The sequence below is a fragment of the Blennius ocellaris genome (assembly GCF_963422515.1).
Source record: "Blennius ocellaris genome assembly, chromosome: 23".
NCBI classification, from domain to species: domain Eukaryota; kingdom Metazoa; phylum Chordata; class Actinopteri; order Blenniiformes; family Blenniidae; genus Blennius; species Blennius ocellaris.
Genome location: NC_137672.1, coordinates 12,038,594 through 12,063,104, shown reverse-complemented (window position 1 = coordinate 12,063,104; position 24,511 = coordinate 12,038,594). Strand labels below are relative to the sequence as shown.

The 24,511-nt window shown below is 40.7% G+C and overlaps 1 protein-coding gene across 9 annotated transcripts in view; it reads right to left on the bottom strand.

Annotated features, from left to right (window-relative positions):
- mpdz (multiple PDZ domain crumbs cell polarity complex component) overlaps nucleotides 1–21,052 on the bottom strand; it is a 47,081-nt gene extending 26,029 nt beyond the window's left edge. For 6 of the 9 annotated variants that reach the window (XM_080518779.1, XM_080518780.1, XM_080518783.1 and 3 more), the window contains exons 1-19: nucleotides 20,981–21,052; nucleotides 18,610–18,670; nucleotides 16,798–16,964; nucleotides 13,483–13,647; nucleotides 13,082–13,221; nucleotides 12,467–12,680; nucleotides 11,215–11,337; nucleotides 10,845–11,039; nucleotides 10,196–10,298; nucleotides 8,830–8,918; nucleotides 7,894–8,128; nucleotides 5,829–5,915; nucleotides 5,454–5,533; nucleotides 5,066–5,212; nucleotides 4,420–4,590; nucleotides 3,581–3,766; nucleotides 3,154–3,363; nucleotides 1,965–2,123; nucleotides 1,587–1,739 (exon numbers count right to left, since the gene is read on the bottom strand). In XM_080518779.1, coding sequence (XP_080374905.1) covers nucleotides 1,587–1,739; nucleotides 1,965–2,123; nucleotides 3,154–3,363; nucleotides 3,581–3,766; nucleotides 4,420–4,590; nucleotides 5,066–5,212; nucleotides 5,454–5,533; nucleotides 5,829–5,915; nucleotides 7,894–8,128; nucleotides 8,830–8,918; nucleotides 10,196–10,298; nucleotides 10,845–11,039; nucleotides 11,215–11,337; nucleotides 12,467–12,680; nucleotides 13,082–13,221; nucleotides 13,483–13,647; nucleotides 16,798–16,964; nucleotides 18,610–18,625 — 2,640 coding nt within the window. In that variant the 5' untranslated portion in view covers nucleotides 18,626–18,670; nucleotides 20,981–21,052. The remainder of the gene's footprint in view (nucleotides 1–1,586; nucleotides 1,740–1,964; nucleotides 2,124–3,153; nucleotides 3,364–3,580; nucleotides 3,767–4,419; nucleotides 4,591–5,065; nucleotides 5,213–5,453; nucleotides 5,534–5,828; nucleotides 5,916–7,893; nucleotides 8,129–8,829; nucleotides 8,919–10,195; nucleotides 10,299–10,844; nucleotides 11,040–11,214; nucleotides 11,338–12,466; nucleotides 12,681–13,081; nucleotides 13,222–13,482; nucleotides 13,648–16,797; nucleotides 16,965–18,609; nucleotides 18,671–20,980) is intronic. The other 3 variants (XM_080518784.1, XM_080518786.1, XM_080518785.1) reach the window with 2 other exon arrangements.
- Between the last annotated feature and the right edge of the window lie 3,459 nt (nucleotides 21,053–24,511).

Below are 24,511 nucleotides of genomic sequence, written 5' to 3'. Positions count from 1 at the left end.
AGAGCAGCCGAATGAACACTCCAGCCTGCTTGTTCAACAACTGCCCAATAGGGAGAATTCATCCTGCTCAGCCACCATCCTGCCCTCCTTGTAATGGGCCCATAAGTGGCCAATAGAAACCAGCATAGATTACAGCCGATCTTGAGAGCCAAATACACAATATGTTGTTTTTATCGTAACTGCGTTTAAGATTTTATTGGAACCAGACAGGCTGGTAATGAATCTGAGCAAAGAACTTCCCTTTGGGATTCCTAACAGAAGTAAAGAAAAAAAGGTGAAATATGTTAATATATATTACAAGAGTGGCTCAAAAGGAAAATATGCTAAATAATAAAAGGAATAGCAAGTTTGATGTTAATAAGGTACCACTAGGCTGACAACTAGGGAATAGCTGCAGAAACTAAAAGCACTCCGGTATTCACACAAATGTGGGGACCATAGTGTTTTTAAAAACGATTTAAAGGCTCAGTTTCAGTTCGGTTTGAGGCAGCAAGCACCGGGGTTTAAATTCCACATGCCCCAAAACCCACCGAGGGCTCTGTCAGGACGAGCGTCCAGTGCTAAAGGTGTGCCAAGTCAAACATCACAGCCTACTATGACAGCCATGGAAAAAAAAATTTATCCATGAATGAATGTTTTGGTTATTGTGAAACGTTAATCAGATAAACATCATAAGAGTTGAGCCAATTGCCAAACATTCAAACATTGTATAAGTGACCATAAGTTTATAAGTTCTGTGTGATTAGAAGCTCTTTAGTATCATGTGCAATGCAAAAATGTAATTTTGGTGGAAGCAGTGAAGGACAAATACACTTTCCTTTTCATCAATATGGAGGCTCGCTGGCACTGTGGTGACCTTTGTTTTTATTGTTCAGTAAACAGATAGCGGGACCGGAATACAAGAAAAAGGCAATATTCGTCACACCGGCGTAGATATCTGCCAGCTCGTCTGAAAAATTGATCCACTGTTTGTCACTAATGGAGATCTGAAATTTATCAGCAGACTTGTGACCTTTCTCCAGAGTTTATCATCCAAACAAATACCGAGCTGTTCAACCTCATAACAAACATTTGAAATCTGTTTTATGAAATTCCTATGAACTATAAAATGTTACAAGTTATCCCGGCCCATGTCCACCTCTCGACTGGTTGATCACAATATAAATTACTCGGGAAGGCTCCACAAATAAGGTCTGCTGTGACCTTTGGAAAAACTGGAAGACCACCAATACCCTTAAGGAAATAGTTCGTCTGAGCCTTGCTCTTCTTTGTTTATTTTTCTTTTAATTTAATATCCATTTGGGGAGTTGTTATTCTTGGGGCACCCAAGGCAACAAAGTCAGCCACAGCGACTGCTCTCATACAACAGCAATGTCAGTAATGTAGTTACCGCCCTATCAGAGGGCAAAAGCATGTCTCATGACATTTTGGCTGTCGGTTGCAATAACCAAAGAATAATGACTGCACACCGCACACCTCATTATGACAAAGGGCATAAGCTGGGGTGGCAACATTTAATGAAACGAAGACATCACTGCTGCCTTCAGTTTTAGTTTGAGATGGTAACAAAAACAATGTTGGCTTGCCTTAGGTGTGGACGAGTGCAGGTAATCCAGGTCTGAGCTACAGCCGCTGCCATGGAGAGCCATCATGGAAGCCTGGAAAGTGTCATCCTCCAGCCCAGAGTAAGTAAGATCTAGGACCTTTTCATCAGACAGGTCCGCTTCACTGGTGTCAATCTGTCACAACCAATGAAAGTGTAACTGAGTGGCATTAAAACTGAATGCACAAGTCAATTATTCAAACACAAAAGGCTTTAAAAAAAAAATGATGCTAATATTTTTGCACAATTAAATCAAAGATTGCATTCTTTATGATTACTAGACTGATGCAAATACATAATTATAATTTGTTTGCCCTTTAGATCACTTCTGATATGTCAGTTTTCCCAAAAGCTAACTGACCAATGCAGGCTCAGCTCGGTAAAGGATTCCCTCAGTCAGTCCTTCTTCCTCTCCTTCTTCAACCAAAATATTGTTGAAGTCAAATGAATGGATGGTGGATGATGAAGTTACTTCTTGCTCACCATATGGGTGTAGAGAGTGGGAATATCCACATATTCCCTAGGAAAGTGGAGAGATTTTTTCAGTGTCTCCAACTTTAATTTTACTTTTATTTACATCTTTGATGAGTAAAGTAGTATAGAATGGAGATGGAAAGAGATGTTAGGAATAGTTGAGACTAACTATAGTGTTAATAAAATTGGTCTATGTGGAAAAACTGCCTAGAATTACACATTCTGAATTTATTTGAATCAATTGTTAACAGAGAAGCTTGTAAACATTTCATATAGATTATTTTCTCAGTCCACTTGATATTGATTTTTTGTAACATGCAGCCGAGACAGATGAAAGGTAAGAAGGCATACTGGAGGATTACGCTCGTCAGACTCAATTTTGAGAGGCAATACAACAAAATAACCCTCGGAAGTGCATTCCCCGTCCTGCAGGGGACCTCGATAACTTCACAGAGGCTTCCTGCAGCTCTGTAATCCAGCTAACCCTAGCAGCCCACAGGTCTCACTGAGTAATCCGATGGCAGATTCAATACAAGAGAGATGCAGCTCCATTGCTGAAAGAATGCAAGCTGTTTTTTTGCAGAGGGAAACATCCCACACAATGCGCACAGCTGCCCGGAGCAGTGAGCATGCTGTGGGACAGACCTAATATTTTGACAGGTGCTCTGATGTGTTTAAAAGTACAGGAGAGGTGTGCTTCTGGAAAAGTCAATAACTTAATAATACGAAACAAGAGGACACATAGCATCGAGGGCCAACCACCTCCTCTGAAAGAACAGTGTGTAGAATGTTAAACCCCGCAGCCTCCCTGCACACTTTTTCCTGCATGAAAAATTCAAGTCCTTGAAAGCTGAGCCCTCGTACCTGGCTACTAAGTTGTGTAAAGAGTGCCTAACTCAGAACTTTGCATTACTGCAGTGACAAATTCCATAAGAAGTATGGCAGGGGGGACACAAACATAGCTATCAAGCTCTTAGCATACTGAAAGCAACACTTGTGCACAAAATGCAAGACACAATTACCTTCAATTTTCAGGAATAAACAATAGGACACGAATAAACAATACTAATCCTTACAGGCAGCGGTTTGGCAACCCCAATCTGGACCTTCCCAAGATTTGCTCCCTTAAGGGCCTGGACAGCATCCTCCAGGCTGGCATCCTCCAGGTTTGTTGCGTTAACATACATGAGCCGGTCTCCTGGCAACAGTCTGCCATCTCTCTCCGCAACACCACCGGGAACCAGTGAGCGAATCACAATCACCGTCTTCGCCGGGTCCAGCGGGTCCTGTGGAGAAGCAAGGCCAGTAAAGTCAGCAGGTAAACAATTGCATCTCATCACTGAATCTGATTTATAAAGAAATATTCTAGTGTTTAACTACATGAATTTAAGCATTAAAATATGTATGTGTAATTAACAAAGGAAACAAAAATTGCACTTCAGGACGATAATATATGTTTAGGCATGTCTATAAGCCTGAAAAAGTCCCAAGAACCTGTCCCACCTGATAATCCAAAATGCTGAATCCCAATCCCCCCTCTCCCTTTTCGAGCTCGATATTCTGGATCTCGTGCTCCCACATTGCCAAAGGACATCCTATCGTCTCCTCGGTTACATTATCCTGTGTCGCTGCTCCGGTGTTCACCTCTGAATCTTCTGCAACCAGCACACCGCTGCGCTCTATTTGATTCTGCAAAGCAAGCAAAAGCCCCAAATCACTATATTACACCATGCCTTACTCACTTTTACTTGGAACCCATAGGCTGCAACCCTCTAGTTGTGTTTCTGGCTCAGGTTTCTGGCAGTTGATAAAAGGAAAATATCTCTGGGATGGTCGGCCTTAGTACATTATCACTGATAAAGCTGGGGAGATGAAAACCCCATTCCCCCAAAGGGAAGCTGCTTTTGATCTCTCATATCTCGAGCAAATGTTGGATGCTGCCGAGGTATTGCGAGAAATGGTCCTAATAATACTTTAACCACCCGCCGCTTATCATTAAGACTTAATCCAGCGTGGCTGGCAATGTGGAAAGCCAATGGAGTGATTGACAGCAAGAATAAGCTAATAATGGCTGATGGGTTACAACAGAGAAAGGGGATGGAAGAGTATTACTCCCCTGCCATACTGCCTTACTTGATATGCACAGGCAGGGAAACATGTATCACGACACATGATTGCATGTCAGAGCTACATTCTTCATACAATACAGTTATCTAAGCAATGTAGTCCGTATGTCTCTAGTGTTGATAGCAAAAATGTTCAATCACTTGCACTTTTACGTCCCTGTAAACATATACAATATGACAAATTCTGGATGCATGTTAACAACATGGAAGTGATACCTTTATTTTAGTTACTGTAGACAAAGTGTCTGATTGTGGTTGGACAGCCTTCAGGTCGGTCTGAAGCTCAGGCGCAGGTCTACAGCACGTCATGTATACAGAAAGTGGGAGCTCCTTCAAGATTTTCACCACCTCTTTGTGAGTCTCACCAATCAGAGAAATATCGTTCACCTTAAAAGAGAAAGATCAAAAGCTGATTCAGCCAATTCAAGGTTAAAGCATGTCAAACACAAGTGGTTATTGTGGATTATACAAACGTAATCTCTAGTTTCTCTACCCAAGAAGCAATGATTTAATAAACTTTTGCACTGGCTTCTACTGTAACTGAAAATAGAAGGGGTTGAAAGTGAGTGCCACTGATACAAAACAATCCCAATGCAGAACTGCCAGTTAATTCTACACCACTGCAAGCAAGGCCTTCCACAATGCATATAGATAACCAGTGCACAGCTTTTACAGAGATCAGTGTGTGGCAGCTAATCATGCTAATATGGTCAGCCAGAGTTTCCCTTTGTAATACAATATAAAAGAGCAGCTCATTTTTGCAGCTTATTGCATTGCAATCAGTATATAAGTGAAGTATCCGTATATATTCAAACCTCTGGGAATATTACACAAGCATATGAAATTTTAAGTGACGACTGACCTCAACCAGCTCATCTCCACTGAACAGCTTGCCACAGCGCCCAACAGGTCCCTCAGGAAGGACTGAGCGGATGTAATGATGTCCACTGTTAGCCTCCAGACTGATGCCCAGGCCACTGGCCTCAGTAAATTTCTCCACCTGAGCCACCTGTCAAACAAGCAAGTAATATCTCTGTTAACAAGTGAACCTTCGTTAAAAGGGCTGATTTTAAAACAATAACCCCTGTTAAAAACAGGTCAAGATGTTAATGACACAATAATTTTTTCTTCATGACTCATGTAGTTCTCCTTAGAACTATTTGGTGTTTTGAATCAACGGCCAAGGAACTCACAGGATTATTGCCATCATGATTAAAAGAACAAAAAGAAAAGCAATAAAAAGAACTTACTATTACTTCGTTGCTTGGGCCTAGAATCTTCTGCCACTTCTTCATTAGTTCATCCTCTTCAAAAGCTGTTAGCTTCAGCCCTTAGAAAACATAACAAAATATGAGCATTATTAAACAAAATACTGAATTATACATTTGTTTCTCTACGAAAAATACTGACAAATACTCTGTGTGGGAGAAGACCGATAAACAACTTCTACCTGCACCTTTTAAATGTTTAAAGCACCTGCACTGTAAGAAATCTACACCAGCTTTCCGTCTGCATATTGTGTGCTGCTGCTCGCCACTGTGGTCCTGTCAACAATGGCCCTTATCTGTCAGATGCGTGCCCAGTATCTTTGCTGGAGCACTCGGAAAAAAATCCCAGCCTCCTACCATGTTTGTCTTTTGTTAGCTGATCCGTGGCTGCGCTGACATCAGATCCTTCAGTCTTTGTCTGCAGCTGCTTTTCATCTGTGGTGACTGCAAACACACAATGAGGAGTGAGACAGACGGAAGCAGGCACCGGCACAGATAGCAAAGGGACAGCCGGTGAAAACAGGCATCTAATCTCCACCGGCAGCACACACAAGCTGAAAATAAACAGAAATATACATTTATATTCAATTCATTTTTGAAGATTATCCACCTTCTTACTCAATACTGCACAATGCTTTCACTTTACCTCTGCTGCTGTTGGTTGATGTTATCTAGACGCATACTGGAGCTTTAAATAAATGCTTAATGATCCTGGTACTTTTTTTTAACAACTTCATACCACAGTTTGTCTTTGAGGTACTCCAGTACACAGAAATGGCAATCCATGAAATTATTACTTGCATACCTACATATATTTTATGTCAGATGCTTTAAAGTGCCAACATAATATTAAGACTTGTTAATTTGGTATCCACCACCCTGAAACGGACTTGGAAACTGAGTTTAAGTACGGTATCTTTCCAGTCATTTAATCACCATCTGAAGATTTGCATACCACCTCCTGTAAAATAATTAAAACACAGCCATGTTAAGTCACCAAAACTATTGTTTGTACATCCAAGGAGCTCCAGACATAACTGTGAAGCAGTAATGTAGTAAAGTGATGTAACACCCTCCTTTATTTTTATGAAATTCACAAGTTTCAACTTCTGCAGTTGTGATTTTCAGCGATGCCTCACTGCAGCCAGGAAAATACTGGCCATCTAAGTCTCTCTCTGTCAACTGCTGGCTGCCAGTTTTTCCTCAGGTTTTTGGCCTGCAACATCCTGGTGCCAAATCTAATCACTTTCAGTCTCCATCTATCACTGTTGACACTAAACAACTTATGCAAGTTGCTTCCCTTGCGTCGGTAATAGCCTGGAGGTCCTGTCAGTGCAGCTGCAGACAAGAAGCGTTCTGTTTACTTTCTATCTATCTTGTTTAATGTCAAGATTAAAGAAAAAAAAATGCAAGAGGTTATTAAAAAAAACACAATATACATATAAGCAGACTTGTCCTGTAAATCTGTCAGCTTCTTTGTTGAAAGGATGCCAGATGTTCTGTTTCACATGCTGATTTATTTCTGAATAAAGTGAGGAGAAGTTTTAGTTTCGAGTGTAAACACCGGGAGGGTATGCTCCAGGTTCTTTACCTCGAAAGATGCAGTGAATTGTAAAAGAGTAAAACGCACATAACTTTATTTCCATGCTTCAGAGAATAGTTTTGTCCTCTTGGCCTTTGACAGTGACCATAATTAATACAATTCAACTTCGTATTTGGGATTATGTCGAGTAAGTCGGGAGTCTATTGCTGTTTTTAGCTTTAGCTCACAAAGATTTAGTATTTTTCATTTTTCAACTCTGTATTATTAAAATGGGTAATAAGGGCCAGAAGTTTCTTAAACATCCCCCCAATCTGTTTACTTTTTTTGGGCATGGTGATAAAATATAGTATCATCAGACAGGATGAGGTCCTTTTCCAAAAATAAAAGTGGGTAAAACACATCAGTGTTTATGTCAATACTAAATCAGATGATTGAAATAGAAGTGCCACACTTTATTTTTACAGAAATTGTAGCATTTCTATGTAGGCCTTTATAAATCTATCACAACTATGTACAATTTCTGTAATGGTCATTCACTTCACTGTTAGATTGGAAAAACTCTGGATGAAATTAGGATATATTCAGGTACGATCTTTTGAGTCATAACGGTTTGACATCAGCGTGAAATGCTTAGCGAATAAAGATTCCCTGTTCTGTATTACAATGAAGGCAACAGAAAAGTACTCCACGGCATGGACAATAATCTAAGTTGTACATACTCTCTAACAGCCTTTCAAAAATGTTACTCTGGAATTCATCCTGAAATTTCATGTCTGAGTTACATTTACACATCAAATGAAACCTTTGACAGAGTGGTTTCCATGTTTGTGTGGGTGTTTCCTTTCTCTCATTAAATCTTTCTTTATCCCTGCTTCCTACCTTGGGAAGCCTCGTCAGTCTTCTTCCTCTCCTGCTCCAACTCCTTCATGACGGTGGCAGTGGTGGAGATGGTGGTGGAAGGGGGCAGGACAGTGACGCTGGGGGCCACAGCAGGGGGGATCTCTTCAGGCCTGAAGCCCCGCCGGATCAGTTTAAGGTGGACTGTCTGACCGGTGTGTCTGAGCACTTCCACTGCTTGCTGATTGGTGGATCCCTGGATGTTCACACCATCCACCTGCAGAGGGAGATTTTATGTGAGTCCATGGATTAAGCAGGGGGCTCTGTGTGTTCAGCAACCCTCTATGCTCTTGTTTGAAACAAATGCAACTGCAACTCACATTGATTGAGGTAATTATGAACATTAACAGTGCTGTACTTGAGTATTCCCATCTACCTTAGCAAGTGGTTGTAATCATTTAGACCAGTTAAGGTAGGTAAAAATAGCTCCGTCTTGAATAATTCAATCCTAATTAAGTGAGTTATTAAGTCCTCAAGTTGAGTCTCATAGCATGGAATGATTTGCACTTAAGAACTAAACTCAATCAACCACATACTCGCACATAGACGCCAGAAAAGAAAAAGGAAAAATTGTTTCTTCAAACTTCAGAGTGATACAACGCACCACTGACTCAGTTTCAGACTGAAAATTACAGTTTAACTTCATTTTTAATGTCCTGCAGCAACTAAATTATCAACTTAATTGCTAACTGTGCTAATTCGAAGCTCTTCTGTATTCACTCTTACAAGACGCCACCAAATCATCAGTTAATTGTGAATTATTCAAAATTATGCATCTCGTAATTACGCTCCATTGACTAAATGAGCAAATGTGATCACTGTAGTAGATAATATGAAACTTCCGCTGCATATTTTACCTCATGCCACTAAAGGCGGGAAAGTAGTCACAGCTACAAAGAGCTTAATTAGGGTACTTACAGCTATTATCTGGTCTCCAACATGAATGCGACCATCTTGATCAACAGCGCTGTCTTTTGTTACACTCTTCACGAAGATACCAGAGGGCTCTGAGGAGTCAGAACAAGTTAAAATAATGAAAGTGGGGAGAAGCACAACAGTGAATCATGACATTAAATAAGACCAGAGTACAGAAACAAACAGCTATTTGATATTCGCAGTGAAAACCTGGCAGACGACAGCCACGATGTTTTCCTCATCTTGAAAAATCAAGACAAACCATTTTTTTGATGATCCTTCTGCTCACATCTCTGAATTTTTCAACACGGTGCATGTAGTTATATTACACAGGCAGTGATTTTCATTTTAAAGGACAAAACAAGAAAAAAATAAGTAAAAAACAAACATTTCCAGGTTAATTTGATGGCATAATTTTATTAGCCTCCTATAGATAGCCAAAAGGGTGAAGCACAACATTTGCATAGCAGCAGTCACCAGGTACAGACAAAGCGCATTACTTTTAGATGTTTTATCATTCAAGCATTACCAGGTGTACTGTGATTATCGTATTTGTACGATGATTTAACCCTCAGTTTGAGGTAAAACCTTCCAATGTAAGATAATTTGACCATCTTGTGAAGTTGTGGTTGTAACCAGCCTGCAGCACAGTGCTGTACAGTTATTTTTGGACAACCCTTTGTTCAATGTATTATATTCCAGCTATGACTGTTGATGTGGTGCTAAGAATCCATTACATACCGAAGCTTCAAAGCATTGAGTGCCTGTAAAACACATATTTGGTTGTGAAGTTGTGCACACTAATTTTCACCCAGATTTGATACTACAAACACTGAAGAGTCTAACACATCTCAATTGTTTTCAACTCAATCGGCTCTAAAAAGGTGTATCTACATATGACATCTAAATGCTTACACACACGTTTTGTAATTTAAAAACATGTTTAGTGGCATCATCAAATATCTCCTTCCCATTAAAGCTTTTATTTTGAAGTCACATTTGTGGTCCTGCAAACCAAAACAATGAGCTAAAAGATGCTGCAACAGTCCGCAGAGTTGGATTCAACATATTTCATAATAAAAGCATCTTGAAAAGTACACTGAACAAGAATCTAAACACTTGTATTCTAAACACATTTTAGAGTGGCTTTTTATTGTGGCCAGTTTAAGGCAGCAAATGAGAAGTGTTCACTAACATAGATTTAAACACATTTGTGAACAATATTTAAGAGAAACAGGCCTTCTGTGTACGTAGAAAAAGTCTTTGATCTTTGACTTCAACTCGTGAAAAAATGGGAGCAAAAACAAGTGTTTATACTTTTGTTCAGTGTATATTTAGTGACACCAATTCTATAGGTGGTTTATCTCACCTGAATTCTTATCTCCAACATATCCAGCAATAGTGATTCCCAGTCCTTGTGCATTCTTAGTCAGACTCACGTCAAATGATTCAGCATCCTCTTCTTCATAACCCTGTGATAAGATTAATGGGAATGACACGTCAACATCTACTGATATCCAGACTAAAAGTAAAAAGATGATTCATTTGGAAAGCGAAATCGTGGCACATCATGCAACGACATCACACAGCTGCGAAAATACGGCATTTAACTTTGATTAACGAGCACTCTGAACCTGTCAGTAATAAAAGACACGGCTAATGTGTGCGATCAAAGGGAAGTTTGTCATCCATATTGTGACTCACTGAAATTCATTCAGTTTTAAAAAGAACCGACCATTGATAATGGCAGCAAAATAGCAGGAGCAGCTTCTTTTTCATCAGAACGAAAAGCAAAATTTGTACCCCGGAGTGTGAGTCACACACGGATGATGTCACCTGCAATTGTCTTTTGTACAATCTATCAACAAGTGACAACTTTACATCTGAGATTTTAATAAGACTGCAGATAAAGTTTAAATATTTCTTATGGCACTGAATAGGCACGTTAATGTTGTGTTCTAGCAAAACCACGTAATCAATTTGAGTACAACAAATACAGTTTTTTTCCCTCCACTTACCTGCTGTTCATTGACAGTGGGGAGCACTACGGGCATGACAGCAGACGGATTCTCCTCTGAAGGGCCTCTTGTAACAACCAACTTCACCCTGTTGCCACACTGCCTGAGGACCTGCGCCACCTGTTCACTGCCCATGCCGAGCAGGTCAGTGTCTCCAATCCTGAGGATGTGATCCCCACTGCGCAGGCGACCATCCTGAGGTAAGGAGACGTAGGTTTTTTCAATTTTGGAAATTGAGTTCTTATTGCATCGTCAGCACCAAGTGATTCCATTTCATGAAATCTAATGCATTCGAGTCAACTCTAAGGAAATTTCAAATGTCAAACAATGCAAAAAAATACACTTCAGGTATAAAGTAGAGCATGATCACCTGATCAGCTATGCCTCCAGGCAGTATAGTTTTAACTATAACCCCGGTGGTTTTTCCTCCGACAATTCCGAAGCCGAGACCCGTGCCGTCGTTGACCAACTCGATCGTCTCAACATGCTGCCACTGTGGGTCGCAGAAAATAACAACAAATAAGCAAAATAAGAGTTAAATTGTTACTAATCTTGTTCCAAGGATGATACCAAAAGTAACAAAACATTGTAAAGCAGATATAGATAACATATAATCCATAAAAATCTGAGGCAAGAGTTTAAATTATATCATTTTAGTTTGTGTGCTTTGTCCTTCATTTTTGAACTATAATTTCACTTCCTATAACGAGTATGTCTGCAGGTGAAAATACATTTGTTAGACAACAGATTTTGCAAGGATAATTCATGCAACTCGGAAATGAGAGAGGAAATTGTACTCATTCAGTCCAAGTCTTCCTGAGTTACTGTATTTGTCTAAACAGGAGACCAACATTATTTGTATCAGCATCATCTGTACTGTATTTGAGGTCTAATATTCAGCACCTGGTGTGATGTTGAGTTCTGCTCAGGATGTAATCAGGTGGCATGGGTAAGGTGTGCGCAGTGATCATACCGAGGGTACGACAAGTCATCTGTAGATGCTGGACTTTATTGTCAACAAGCCTTTCAAAGGTTTTAACATGCAGCATCTCAATTCCTTTTGATAGCAGTGAGGATGACGGACTATGGGGGGAACTGGAACATGCGAGCTACGGTAGTAGCTGGAGCAAAACCAACAAGGCAGGAGATCTGTGCGAGGAGTAGTGTGAAAAGACTGGACACTGTATAATTCTATGAAACCAGGAGACAACTGGGAGGTTCAGCAGATTTGCACTGTTAAGAGGGCGTGCATGGCTGTTTATGTATGTCGACAAGACCTGTTTTAGTTCATCTTTCTTTGAGAAAATATAAATAGTGCCATCATGAAAAATAAGATTTGGTCTGAAGTGTTGTCTTTTGATCAGTGATGTGTTATATTCAGCCTGCAGTCAAAATAAATTGTGCCTTTATCCTATTGTGCAATTTACGGTAACATGTTAAAGCAAATGTTTTTGTGTGTGTGTGTGTGTGTGTGTGTGTGTGTGTGTGTGTGTGTGTGTGTGTGTGTGTGTGTGCGTGTGCGCGTGTGTGCGTGCGTGGGTTTATGCAGATTTGTTTCAAAGAGATCGTGTTAGGTAACTCTTGAGAGATTTGTTTGCACACTGGTGTGAGAGAATTCATACCGCGCTGGAGTTGGCCGACAATGTACTGGCAGCAGAGGGCGTGCGGGACACCACAGGGCTCACCAGCTGAGGTATTGGCCCTCGAGCCACTGTGAGCTGCACCTTGTCTGAAGCACTCTGGAGGATGCTAATAGCCTGCTGGTGGGTCACCGTCTGATCCAGGGGCTGGCCATTGATGGTTAAGATCTGGTCGGCTTCTTTGAGTTTTCCATCGCTGCGTGTGCAAGAAATGGAATCAGAACCTAACAAATAAATATCATCAACTAGTTCACTAAATGCTACCAAATGAACAATTGACAACTTAAAGAGAAAGTTTTGTTTTCTCTATTTTTAGGCTGGGAAGTTTGAGGCAAATTGTGAAATGTTCACTCTGCCATTTCCTGTAAAATGGCCAATTTGGAAGATTTCCTGAATATCCACAACACCCTCCAGGGGATCTGGAAGAACCCTCTGATGGACTGTCTGAAATAGAGTTTTTGTAAGTCCTTAATCCTTACTTCATCCAATGTGGGAAAAGAAAACTCTCTGGGATGTTGCCACTGTTTGAATCAGTCTTGGCAATCTTATCAGTGTTCCCCTGCCTTTCTGAATAATGCCATGTTGTTTCATACACACCAGTCGGCAACACTTCCCGGTTGAATCTCCTGGATGAAAATGCCAAGCTCTCCGCGGTTCTCGCTCTTTAGGCCCACCACGCTAAAGCCGAGACCTCCTGACACTGCCTTGTGAAGCTCCACGGATGCCACGTAGCGCCCCTGCGTGACGCACACAGAGATATACACTTTGGCTCTTTTTTGATTCACAAAAGCATCAAAGCGACAGACAGCCTTTGGGAGTCTATTTGAAGTACAGGAGCGATAAGCCATTATCTGTTGCCTGCCTCTTATATCGGATTGTCTGAATGTCTGCCTTCAGTTGCAGAACTTTAGAGGTGAAGTACTCGTTGGAATCATTTAAAAAAACACCACATACTACTAATATCTATTACAGTCACAGGTGTTTTCAGGTGGTTATACCTGTGCCATTGAGTGGACAATATGTTCAAATTCCTCTGATGAGGTCTTGCCGTTGATGTGTGTCGCCACTGAGATGTCTGAGTAGGGAACATGGCTGCCGTTGGGCTTGATTGTAGCATCGTGATTGCCGAGGTCACTTCCTTGTTCTGATGACGGGACAGTACCCTTGGAAGGCAAAAAAAATAAATGGAGTGAGAGATGCTGAGACCTGCAATTATCATGTCTTCACGGAATCAAAGTAAAGGATGACCAGAGGTTCAGTCAGCAGAGCTTTAGCGATCCAGTCAACACCACCCCACACACTGCATGTAATTACCGATTGAGTCACCCACAAATTGCCGTTTCATTGCTGTGTCATGAGTCTAAATGTGTGCCTAAGTTGAAGAATAAGACCTTGCCGCTGTGACACACTGTACAAACAGCTTCAAGTACAAAACTAAACTTCAACTGTCAAAATGTTTATTTCACTTAATTGTGTCAGCCACTTTAGTTTGTTATATAAACAGCAGAGTAAAAAAAAATATATCATTAAGGAGTACAACATTTTTAGAAATAGAACATGTGTTTTGAATTTGGAGAGCTCCGTGTGAGGCTTTATGGTGACATTTCGATGTCATGCACAATTCGTCTGCTGTGAAACCTGAACATTTAGAAAAGTTTCATATGAAGCGACAAAAACAGCCTGAATGTCTGAAACCACGAAGATGACAGAGATTTTGTTATCCCACCATGATTTGCTGGATCTGTGGTGGTCTAATCCTTTAGGAGATAATAGCTCTTAGCTGATGTTCCAACAATGACTCGGCTCCAAATACAATATTTCTATCATGGTGGGGGAGAGGCGTCGCTGGCCATCTGGAGGCCTTAATATGCTTAGCTTTTAATTACCCCAATGACTTTACTTGTGTGATAGATGAATTACATGAATGCGACAACTACATGAAATAGTGTTTTTTCAAATTCATTAGCCAAAGGGCATAATGTTTATGACTGCCTGCATTGGATTCAAAAGGATGGACATGATGCAGAGTAATCATTTCATAAACACTTCATTTGGCAAATGGCATTGCCAAGCTGAAGCTGTCCTAGTGAACTTGTGAATTTGTATTAGGGAAATTGCCTGTGCAACTTTTATAAATGTGTACTGGAAATTATCCCGCTACTAAATATGCGGCCGCAGATTAGTCCTCTGAAACAAAACGCCATTGGACGGGACACATTAGTGCTCCACGCTGTAGACAAAACCCTATGGGCCAGGCTAAGTTAGCATGCTGCTAAGTTGCTGTCCTCATGCATGAGCTTTGTTAGCTGGGCCCCGGCTAAGAGGATTAAAGTTCCAGTTTGGTTCTTGCACATTTAAGAAATTGTTTCTGCTCCACTTCACACAGCAGTGACGGCGGCCTCTTTCTCATTGGCGAGTGGGGCCTTGTCGCCATAGCGACACGGGCTGAGCAAGGCCTAACTAGCAGAACCAGAAGACGGACAGCGTGTGTGTGTGTGTGTGTGTGTGTGTGTGTGTGTGTGTGTGTGTGTGTGTGTGTGTGTGTGTGTGTGTGTGTGTGTGTGTCTGTGTGTGTGTGTGTGTGTGTGTGTGTGTGTGTGTGTGTGTGTGTGTGTGTGTGTGTGTGTGTGTGTGTGTGTGTGTGTGTGCGTGTGCGTGTGTGTGTGTTTATGTATTTGGCTCTTGTCTGTGAACAAAACACCGAATGCAGCATCTCTCCAAATTGGCTCTGCTTAAGGGGACCGAACTAGTGCACTGAGTTTGCAGGCTCTTTAAAAGAAATATATAAAACAGACACTCTTATATTTGTGTAGTAACTTGCCTATTTTATTTCTGACAGTTACAACACAGAGTGGTTCCACTTTAGGAGCTGAAGGGACTTAAAGATGAATGACTTTTTGATAATTTGTGCTTAGTAAAACAAACACATGCGTCAGCATGCACACACACACACGCACAAAGGAATCTGCCTCCTATGAAATAACTGAATTGCCAGCACACAAAAATGCCATGATGGCTTTTAAAGTCTAAATTCCACATGGGGTGAAAAGCTTGAGCATCCCTTCCTCCCACTGCATAGCTCGCATATTTTCGTCTCTATTTCTCAAACGCTTACCCCTGGCCCCTTTCCACTGCAAGTTAAGAGCACTTTCCCTCCACTCAAATGCTCAATTCTCAATGGGCAGAATCGGCTTGAAAAAGAAGTTCCTGACTTAGACCAACTATCTCTCTGCTCATGTACCCATATTATATCCGGCTGGTGTGAACCCTGACAGCAATTTGGCTCGTGCGGCTCGCACTATTGAGGATGGGGATTGAAAGGGGAAGGGGAGGGTGTCTCCACACCAGACAGAAGAGGTGTCAGGAGGTCACCAAGGAAAAAGAGAAGATAAAGGCCAAAGCAATCCTGCAAAGTAAGGATTTGGAAATATTCTAACCTCACTGTGGTAAAGCTAATGGATATGTCTCAGGCTTTACCGTTGAGCTTCTGGGCAATGGTATGGCCATCATGTAACTAGCAAGGCTGCTGAATAGTACTTGTGTATTCCGTCACGCCCCAGTCAGCACTTCAGAAATGAAAAACGACAAATTATCCTCACAGCTACTATGATAGTCTGACCGTCCTGCCAGAGATGTGAAAATAACAATAATGCTAAAGGGCATTCATTGGAGTCTTTACAAACAACCTGAGGTAACAACACTACAGTTCGTTTCACACGGTACTTAATGTTAAGATGAAGCAATGAAAATATCACAAAGCTATCCGAGCTTTGGACAAGAACTGCAAATGTCACAATGCATTGCCACTTCTCTTACTGAAACCCCCGAACCAAAAGTACTGTAAGTATTTTACTCTGGTATTTATGAGTGTGACTACTTTTACTAATAATTTTATGGATAATGCTCGATGCTGATACAGAATCTGTAACTGAACAAAACAAAGTATCCGAAGTTAGAAGTTGGATTTTGTGATATCTTTCTGTGTTTGCGCACTGCAACCAATTGAATAGCTCTCACCACTTTTGTTAAGTAACAGTATTTGGTTTGTTCATTCGGAGTGCCTGTAGGGCAAACGATTGTGAAAGAATTTACTGTAAAATTAACTGAGAAACCCAAATGAAGCCCACATATATGTCATTTTAAAGAAAGTAGGTTAAAAAGAAACAAAGACATGTGTAAATGACATCTCGTACGGACCATCAGTGCTTGAGGAATGAATCTGGAATGACTTTTTTTTTTTTCACTCCTGATTTGTGTCTATATTTGTTTGACCAAGTGTCATTTTTGAAGTTTCACACAAGAGTTGATCTTACCTGATCTTTCACATGCTGGACAGATTTCTGCAGGGCCAGGATCTGGTGGAAGAGAGGGCTCTGGAGGACGGATTTGAGCAGGCTAAGTTTCTCCTCGGTGGGCACCTCCCCTCTCTCCTTCAGTTTGGCCTGGAGGCGCTCCACCGCCTGCAAGGCACGCTGTGTATCTGCAAGCCGTCACATATTTTAGTGATGGCACCAGCACAGAAAAAAAAACCGGGTGAAAGCATGAAAGCATGGAGAAGGAGGCAAAGCAGAGATAAAGGTGGAGAGAAGTGATGAGGACAACTTTTATCAGTACACAATGATAGTGAAACTCGAAGGGAAGTTTTGGTTAATTCTGTTCTCTTATCACATGACGCATTTGACAATACCCTTACTTTTTTCATATATGCCTTTATATGATTTATTTGATTCAACAATTAGTTGCAAATTAACTCAGAGGCATAATGGATAAAAGACAAATCTCAAACCACAGGCTTAGCAAAGGCTCACTGGTGCTCAACAGACCTTAGTAAATCCAAAACATGTTGCCGTATGTATTGCAAAGAAAGAGAAACTTAATTTGCCATGGACAGTTCGCTTTCAGAATAGCAAAGTTTCCTTTTTCTTGCCTCTGAGCTCTGTGCTGGTTTGTACAGGCACATGAAACGGTTATCGGGAGGAAAGATAAAAGAGCCAGGCCCTCCACGGCTTGCTTGCTGGACCCTGCATAAGCCCTACGATGGAGTAACTCCAGAGTGGCTTGTTAGCGAGGATGGACCAGCCCGACGTCATCTGGGCAAAAATGAAGCAATTTCTAAAACTCACCAACTGTGACTAACACCTAATAGGGCGTGCGCAGGCTCCAAAGCACTTCTTGCACTGAGAAGCTTTGTTGTTTGAACAATGGTTGTAAACAAACCAATAACACTTGAGCCGCCGCAGGTTCTTTTTGGTGTTTGTCGCCGGTCGGATGAACTTTATCATTCTCATCACTTATGATTGAGTATATGTAATGAGGTGTCCTACAGTCTGCGCTAAGAATAACAGTGTTTATCTTTGACAAAGAGTGGGATGCAAAATGTGAATAGAGACTGAATCAACCTCTCATGATGCAGAGGCTGGCGTATAATGACCCAGCTTACACATCACAGCTGGTCAGACACATTCATCAAGCCAGTCTTGAGAATGACCACAGATTGTCGCTTTGTGGAGAAGAAGCAAACGGCGCCAAATTGGCTTGACTCTCGACAGTTGGACAAATAAATCTCTATGGAGACAAACAAACAATCAAATTGATGGCAACATTATCAGATATGGCAACGCGGGCCCGCCAGAGGCCTTGAACTGAATCCAGGGCCTCTCAACCCTGGTTGAGGAAACTCTCAGCAGGAGCCAAACCTGTGATGTGCAGCCAGAAGAGACACCAGCTAACCACTTCAGCGCTGATGCAAAACCTACTCATTTAAAACTAAATGAAGCTATTTTTGTTTTGTTATTTTTGTGTAGGGGCATTATATCTTAATTATCGCTGAACGAAATCTCATTAACGTTGACTATTTTCAATGGATTAGAAACGTCAACATGAAAACACTTGACACTGAGGTTGTTGTAATACTGTGATCAATCAGAAAAAGAAAGACAAATAGTTTCTTCTATGTCTATCACTGTAACAAGCTTGAGGTAAAATCCTATTTCAGATCAAGAAATAATTCCGAGGAGATGTAATCAGGGAATTATCAATTTGTTAACCCTTTATGATCAATCCCACTGACTCTAATCGAAAGTATGTATAAGGCGGCCATAAAACAACAGTAAACAATTACTTACCCATTGTTTCTATCATTTTCAGTATTCTGTGTGAATGTGATGTCGTCCGACCCTTCAAGACCTGAAACAGGAGTGACACAGGATGTGAGGTCTTCGTCAAACAATCAGACAGCTGAATGCCAAGACTCTGCCTCCTTAAAAACAGAGAGCCAGAGTTTCAAAGAAACTTCAAAAGGTCAGCATGAAAGCGAAAATTGATTTATTTTTGTTCCATCAGGCCCATGTTCTGTTATCACGAATGCCTCACCATAATCATTACAGAGTAGCCATTGTGCTGAGGGACTGTCATTGCCCAGTGAGTCTCTTTACCAGCATGAGAGCACACATCCGCTGTAGCCCAGGAATTCACTTATATTTCAATAACACTCTTATTGATTAATTTAAACCTGGAAATGTGCATTGACTGGACATTGTTTAGGAACTTTGGCTGTGCAGTTATGAAACGTTTTTAGAAATCATTGTACAATAATTTTACAGTTGGTGTAGTAAGGTGTGAACAGCATTTTTGTTATTTTTGCATTTTTTTTAATATATACATATCATTGTAGGTTGACATCATGTCGTTTGTGGGCGCCAGCTCCAAATCATAACGTCACACTTGGCCAAAGGAGTGGCTTTGTCACGAGAAAGACATGAGTCAGGGAGACACCACACGATTAAAGGAGATTGGTCAGATAATTAAAAGCCCTGTATAGACTCTCAGAATAGCCTCAGTATGTGACAGCAGGATCGCCACGGCGTCAGTTTGTTTATGTTCTTCACACCTGCTTCTCAAAATTCTAAATTTTGCATTTACCAACCCGTTGATGGCTAATATACAGAAGGTGATTCAATCACAATTCTGGTCTGATTTCTTTAAAAAGAGAAGGTTCAAACTGCTCTGGATTAAACACCAGATGATATTCAAAAAAATGTACTGTAAACTATACTTATTGTAGTAATATATAATATTGTATAATACATTGTAGAAACAACTTATTATTCTGAAGTAATAACGTGTTCAAAAAGGAAATTTTTTCACAGAACAAAGTGACAAAATTATTATTAAAAAAAAGAGTTTTTAATTGCAGGATTACATGACTTTGTGGGTTGCACCGACGAGAAATACCCAAACGTTTACACTACTGTTGACTTTCGTGTTGAGCTTCTACATTTTCTGTAGCCCGCAGAGCAGTGTTGACTTCAATACTATTGATCATTAAAATGATCAGTTTGTATTCTGGTACCACCACTACCGCTCCGACTGATTGGACAACACTGGAAGCAGAAAGGCATCCATCCCACAGCAGTGAGTGAGCAGGCTGCTCAGAAATGTGAGGAAGTGCCACATTCTTGTACCCGAGTATTCTTCCTCAACTGTTCAAGTGCCAATATGTCTTCTTCAGACTTCAATCATTCACCAGACCAAAGCTAGCAACAAGGAAAATCTGTTTGTCACTGGCAGAGGATTAAACTTTTTTCTTTTTTTTTTTTCCCATTTTCATGGAAGCAACCCACATACTCGGCTCTGATGCTCATCCCGCAAATGCATTTTAAAAGCACGATAACAAATCTTTCCACCAGCATCAGATTTACTGCCAAGAATATTTCTGGACACCAAATAAGCCACCTGCCACACATGTTTTTGTTTTGTTTTTTCTCTCCCCTGTTTGTGCTTGTTTTAATAACATTGATGGATCAGTTGTGCGGATGATGGTATCGTCACACTTAGACCAGACCTGATTCAGTCCTGGAGGCTTGGAATGATTCACAGAAGAAACTCTGGACTTCAGCCCGAAGCATATTCGCTGGACGGTCGGATTTGTCTTTGAGAATATCCGTTATATGAAAGCTGGTGTCGCTCATAATAACGGAAATGGAACAAGTAATGTCGCAGGGCTACGTCCTCCCCTCTCACCTACAACTCGCTAAAAGCGACGACTAAGCTCCGCATATTGTTGGTAAATCCACTTGTTTGTAAGTATTTTGAATATAGTCTTCCAAAGCAGCCGGGGCAATCCGCTTTTCTCAGCTCCTCCTCCTTCCACATCTCCGCCATGGAAGCAACAGGCTTCCGAGAAAAGAGTAACATTGTATCACGGCTCGGAGGCGAAATACACCCACAGGAGCTCTTTACTATTTACGGCACACAGGAAACACTTTATAGTAGAACAGAGACACGTTCAAACTCTTCATGCCCCGTTATTTCCCCCTCGTTTTAGTCAGCTGCCGCGATATTTGTTTTCCTCTCATTCGCGTCAACGTAGCAAAGAACAAAGGCGTAAAAACGAGGAAGGAAAAATAAAACAAAAAAACAATTGAGGTATTTTGTTGTTGAATGTTTTAAACGAGGTTTTCTTCAAACGAAGCGGCCGGGTGTGTGTTTACTCACATGAGTGCGGAGGCTTTGCTCTCCCCGGCGGACAGTTATAGGAGCCTGATCCCGTGTTGTCCCGCGGCTAACGGAGCTCTGACTGGGGCTTAAAGATGGGGCGTCGAGTAACTCGATCCTCTCTGGACATTTTCAGCCCGGAGATTTGAGCTCGGGACTGAAGCGCCGCTTACTGGCTGCCCTGACACCTCGACCTCCCCGAGACTGCTGCACAGCCACGGTGGAGGGAGGGATGGATGGATTACAAACTGTTGAAGAGAACAATGTGACAGGGGTGTCCATCCATTCACCCATCATCATCATAGTGTGACATCAAATACAATGATTTACCTAACATATACTACATGCTATCTATATATATAAAAGCAGAGGTTGATGAAAATGCAACATAAAATAATTCGTTTAAGTATATGTCTGCCATATACTGTATTTGTAAATATTTGCAGATTTTTTTTGTGTTCTTCAAAATTTATGAAGTTTTATTGGTTTGTTTGTTTGTTTTTTTCAAAGTAGAAGAGCTGGGAAGGACCATATAAAAGGAAGTAACATATGATCCTTTCCAGCGCTCCTATTTTAAATATAGGGTAACCATAAAGGATTAATAAAAGGGATTAATAGCACAACAACGAGGCAATCTCTTTTTAAAGAGTAAATAGTTAAGTAAATGTGACTAGGTACATTAAAATAGAAAGTAGTTGCAGGACGGGTTTGGATTTCGAGGACTTCACATTATAATGTGTTTGTATGAGCTTTACTCATCAGTTTGGGGATGTGTTGTCTCATACCACCACTGGGGCTATACCATTGATCTATACATAAATGCTTAGTGGAGTAGAAAAGGAGTTTGAATGAGACTGTCAGAAACCCAATACTTCAGCAGAGACAGTGGAAAACAATTTCGAAATTACTTTTAAATCTGTCAGCAGAAAATTACAGGTAAATGACAGCTAAGTGGCTCACAAGGCTATAATCGCAAAATGTAGGCCTCACAAACAAAACATCCAGTCACACTGTTTTGTCTGAGAAAGTTAAAATGGGTCCTTTAAATTGTTACATTCAAGGACACCTTGCCTCAGTGACCCAGCAGATTCACAGCTGGCTTTTCTGAACTGTTTAAGTGCCCTTGAGCAAACACTGAGCCGCACCTAGAATACGTCAAGAAAGAATGATATTCCCGTGGTTCTCTTTTAACATATTGGAGTTAATGTGAGACAAATAACAGATACTAGATCTATTTCAAACAATGCTGCAGGGGATCCATTTTTGGCAAAATTGTCGCATGCTTCCGTAATTCACATTTCATGACTGTTCATGTCAGCTTGGTTTTGCCATTGCTACAATAATGAGTAATTCTTCATCTGGAATAGTTTGGGGACAGGATCTATCACCAAAACAAAATATGAGTGAGAGACGTTTAAGTCAAGAACACTAAAAAATTATCAAATCTTGACTAGATTGCATTGATCATTCTGTGTTGCTACACAAATCCTGCAATATTCTGCTGAAGGCTGTTCCATAAAAAAGTGACATTACAGTACTAAACACTGCACCAACCTTAAAGAGATATTAACAATTTGTACCAGCTGCACAACAGTGTGAAAAAGAAACACACTATTTCCTAAACCAATGATATTAATGACAATTCCTACATGTTCAGGCTCTGTGATGTATTTTGTCCTGTGTTCTAATTTGTTTTCAGCATGTTTTCTTTTTGTCTGATTCCTTCAGGGGTCATGGTGTCCCAGAGTTTCATGTCTTATCATGTTCTTGTTTCTTTGTATCACGTTATTAGAAGTGATATACTTCCCTGTTTTTGTGTTTGTGTTTATAGATCTGGTTTTTCACCTTTGTTCTTGTCGTCTACATCACTTCAAGCTTTTTCTCCTGGTTTAAGATATCTCTGTGGCTGTGTATTTTAGTCTGTTTAGCTGATTACATAGAATACAATTACAACTTCCCAAGACAGACACAATCCATCTATTAATTAGGTGTGATCACACACAGACACAGTCTGAAGAAAGAATACAAAGGGAGTGACAAAATCTAGTGCTTTTCAAACTCCTCCAGTTCAGTCTTTCAGTAACTTGTCTGCAGGAAGTTCTACATTAATCTATCTTCTATTCTCCTCTATCTAAATTAATCCCAACAGACAATGGGCGAAACCCAGGTAGACCCTGGACAGGCTGTTTGTTCATCGCAGTGGAAAGAAAAGAAAGAAACAAATACACTCACATTCACACCAGCGGGCACTTTTAGAGACATCAGTTTTAACCTCAAAAAAACATGCTTTTTAAACTTTGGGGGGAAACCAGAGTACCGATAAATCTGACCAATGTCCAAAGAGAACATGTAAACTCCACACAGAAATGCCCCCAAGCTTGGACTTGGACAGAAATATTCTCCCTTTGAAGAGCAAACTACAACACCACCATCCTGAAGTTCTGCTCGTTTAGGCCAGAAAAGGACATGGCGAGCTGATAAAACTCAAATTCCGTGTGTGTGTGTGTCCTGTTTATAGGATTATGCACTCCATTTCCGGCAGCAAAGCACTATGCCTATCAAATTTGATATGAGCTGTTGCTCAAAATGAAATACATCAAATATCCTCTAGGATAGAATCTGTTAACTATGAGTCAGATCATGCTGCACCAAAATAGCAACACTCGGATTATATTTGCATTGTTTTTCTGACTGTTGTGAGGGGGAGAGGGAAGGCATGTATATAAGGCAAAATCTGAGCAGGTACAAAGATGCTACTAATCTGTTGATTTGCCCTTTTGTGCCCTTTTCTTTCCATTTTTTTTTATATTGTTTTGACACATCAGAGGAGCGCAGGAAGGAAAACGGTCATTTTGATAGAAGTCATTTCAACAAAGGGTAGAGGGAGACAAGCTGCTTTTAGAGAGCTGATACTGACTAAATCCCTTCACTATTTATATCTTTCTTCTACCTCCCTCTTATCCACCCTATAACTCCCCTCCTACTCTGACAATAAGCCACTTTTATGTGGGAGGTCTGACTCAGCCAAATACTGAAAAAGACAAGAGATTGAAACAAGAAAGGGAGGGGAAAAAAGCATCTTAGCTCAGTGCGAGGCAGCTTCAGAGTTTAGTATTTTTATACCTGCTTGTCACAGACCTTCAGCTATAGTTATTGTTTGAGACAGCTTAGTGACATGAGACACCAAAATCTCTGATAACTGGATTCAAATAACTCCTTTCTGCACACCCCCCCCCCCTTTTTTTTTTTTTTACTTTGGTCCCACTCAAAAGTATGTGTTTTATTTTATTTGTTTCTTTCAACTATTTAGAAAAAGAAAGAAAAAAAACTGTTTCCCACATGCACGGTGAATGCTGAAAAGGTTAATTAGTGTATTCTGCACCAAACTCCCACACAAGTAACAACAACAACAAAAAAGACCGAGCGCCCTAATTGATTTCCTTCTGAAGGTTTTAAGAACAAAGAAAGTGTTTAATGACCTGGCAGTATCTCTTGTAAAAGCAAACTTAATTGTAGATGTGGTTAATTAAT